At 45.3% G+C, this 2,412-nt stretch overlaps 1 protein-coding gene across 1 annotated transcript; it reads right to left on the minus strand.

Moving 5' to 3' along the window:
* Nucleotides 1-344: 344 nt before the first annotated feature.
* On the minus strand, nt 345-1,876 carry foxq2 (forkhead box Q2). The gene is made up of 2 exons (XM_042484096.1): nt 1,397-1,876; nt 345-719 (listed from the first exon to the last, which is right to left on the minus strand). The coding sequence occupies exons 1-2, from the start codon at nt 1,874-1,876 to the stop codon at nt 345-347; spliced, it is 855 nt and encodes a 284-aa protein (XP_042340030.1).
* Nucleotides 1,877-2,412: the final 536 nt, after the last annotated feature.

Consider the following 2,412-nt stretch of genomic DNA (forward strand, 5'->3'; position numbering starts at 1 on the left):
TTTGCTTTTATGCCTCATGTTACTGCAACCTGCATGCTAACAAAGTGGCTAATTTTCACATGATTTTAGATGCAACAACTAAAAATTGATGTTTCAAAAGACGTCCTTTCGTCACTCGTCCCATCTGGAAGCTTTGATTAACGAGAATATTTCTCAACGAAGCTTCAATGCCCCCAAACTGGTATTCAGGACTACTAAAGTCAATTTTTTGCCAAATGTGTTGGCAGAATATAATATAACATCATCCACATCAATTTTAACATCAGGTCATGACATATTTATTAAAAAACTAAAATTTCTCTTTCACCCAACAGGGCCAAACTTTAAGTACAAACTATTTGCTCTCAGGGAACAGAGGCGTGTCGGCTTGGGTGGAACCCCACTTGTGGCTGCATACTGGGCCACGGCCAGTAGAGTCTGGGTGCCAAGCAGGACAGTGGGAGTGTTTGGGCTTGAGGGCAGCACCAGTACGTTGTTCTGTGGGTCCGGGCAAGAGCTGGGTGGTAAGGGGAGCTCAGGGAGGAAAGGGGAAGCTGTCCTGCCACCCTGCGAACCCTCCGCCGAGCCCTCCGGCAGTGGTAGTCCCCTTTAGAAAAGTCCTGGTAGTTTGTGGGGTGAATCGCCCAGAAGTGGCCTTTACCGTTGTCACTGCGGCCTGCTTTGATGAAGCAGTCATTCAGGGACAGGTTGTGACGAACGCTGTTCCTCCAGTTTTTATCCTGTTGGAGAAACAAAACAAAAACAGCTGAAAACAAAAGCCAAGTAAGAGGTAAACAATGTTTGTCCCCAATTGGAAAATTAACATAGGTGACGGTTAAGTATCGCTGATCCTGCTCAGGATGTCACCTTGTCCTGTTGTTGGCAGGATGCTCCATAGCGTGTCAAGACCGTATATGATCGCAGTAAGACACAACACCCTGAGTTACCTTTTTAGCACGTCAAACCAGTGATCAACTTTAATCCACTAGGCTATGTCCAATCTGTTGTTGCACCTGGTAAAGGCAGAGGCGGTTTGCAACCTAGCAACAGGATTACTTTATTTGTGAATTCGCCAACAACAAGATCATCTAGTGTCCCCGCGAGCACCTAATTGCCTAACCACTCAGACAGATTACGTTTGCCAAGTAGGTCGTCTCACTTGTGAAAATGGCTGCCACATTATTTTTCGTCAACTGACTGAAACACGCTGAAATCTTGAGGCAAAAGCGTTCTCGTTATCCGTCTCATGATTTCCTTACATGACTCATTTCAAAGCAGAGATCTCGTGCATTGTAGTTTCACATGACACCCAGTTTGACTTTCTGAATCGTCCACAGCTACTAGATTATGTTCTTAAGTGCCATCTATGTTGCCGAGGGGTAAAAAGAAAAACACAAGAACATTGACGTGAACATACCTTGCTCTTGAAGTAAGGGTAGTGGTCCATGATCCACTGGTAGATGTCACATAGCAGCAGTTTCTTCTGCTCTGACGCCAGGATAGCCTTTGAGATCAGTGCGATGTACGACTGGTTTGGTTTGTCCGCGGACTTCTCTGGACTGCTGCTGGTCGTTGTGGTGGTGGTCACTTCCTCCTCCCCCTCCTCCTTTTGCACTTCATCCCCCTCCTCTTCTTTAACCTTCTTCCCTTCAGTCTTCGCCTCTGACCTTTGTAGCCGCTTCTCTTGTACCTCAGAGCGAATCCCCACCTCTTCGGGTTTAGGATTCTGATGATTTAGCATGTTGTTCGCCGTCTGCTCTGCTGTACGACTTCCTGTCGCTTCTTCTTTTGAACCTTTGACTCCTTTATTGAACAGAAGGTAGTCAATAGTGAAGCTCAGTCCCAGTCTTTCTCTGCCGCTGCCGCCGGTGCGGCTGCTTCTGTCCTCCATTGTCATCTCTGAATTAAGATATCTCAGACTCATTACAGAGGTTTTATTGGCTCCAAACTGACTGCTGAATAAGTTTCTGGTGATAAATGAAAAGTCTTTCTCCAAAAAGTCCACTCAGAAGTTTGTGTCTGAGTTTCTCAGCATGGCTATTGTCTTTTAAACTGCTTCATAAACTCAACCCCGCAATGCCTCTCGCTTCTTTCGCTCAAGTCTACTGTTGACAAGATCACAGATAAAGATGAGCCTCTAAACTGTTGTTAACCTTGATGCGCTCACGAGCGACACTATCTCAACCTGTGGAAATGACGTCACTCTATTAGACTAAATGTGGCTACTTTGTATAGCAACAAAAAATAAGTAAATGTTTTTTTTCCCCTCTGTGATGAACCAAAAAAAAACAAAACCTCTTTCTCATTATCTAACAGTCGTTTTGCTCCTGAATCAAAGAGTTGTGCCTCACGGTTGCGAAGGTGTCCCTATATATATGACTGTGAATTTATCCCTCACAGAAAGGGGCCAAGAAGGCACAGGGGTGGTCCGGG

The sequence above is a fragment of the Plectropomus leopardus genome, chromosome 3 (assembly GCF_008729295.1).
Source record: "Plectropomus leopardus isolate mb chromosome 3, YSFRI_Pleo_2.0, whole genome shotgun sequence".
Taxonomy (NCBI): Eukaryota; Metazoa; Chordata; class Actinopteri; order Perciformes; family Serranidae; genus Plectropomus; species Plectropomus leopardus.

Coding starts and splice junctions, on each gene's coding strand:
- foxq2 (XM_042484096.1), bottom strand. CDS start 1,876: ATGACAATGGAGGACAGAAGCAGCCGCACCGGCGGCAGCGGCAGAGAA. Junction 720..1,396: donor ACCCTTACTTCAAGAGCAAG/GTATGTTCACGT, acceptor TTTCTCCAACAG/GATAAAAACTGGAGGAACAG.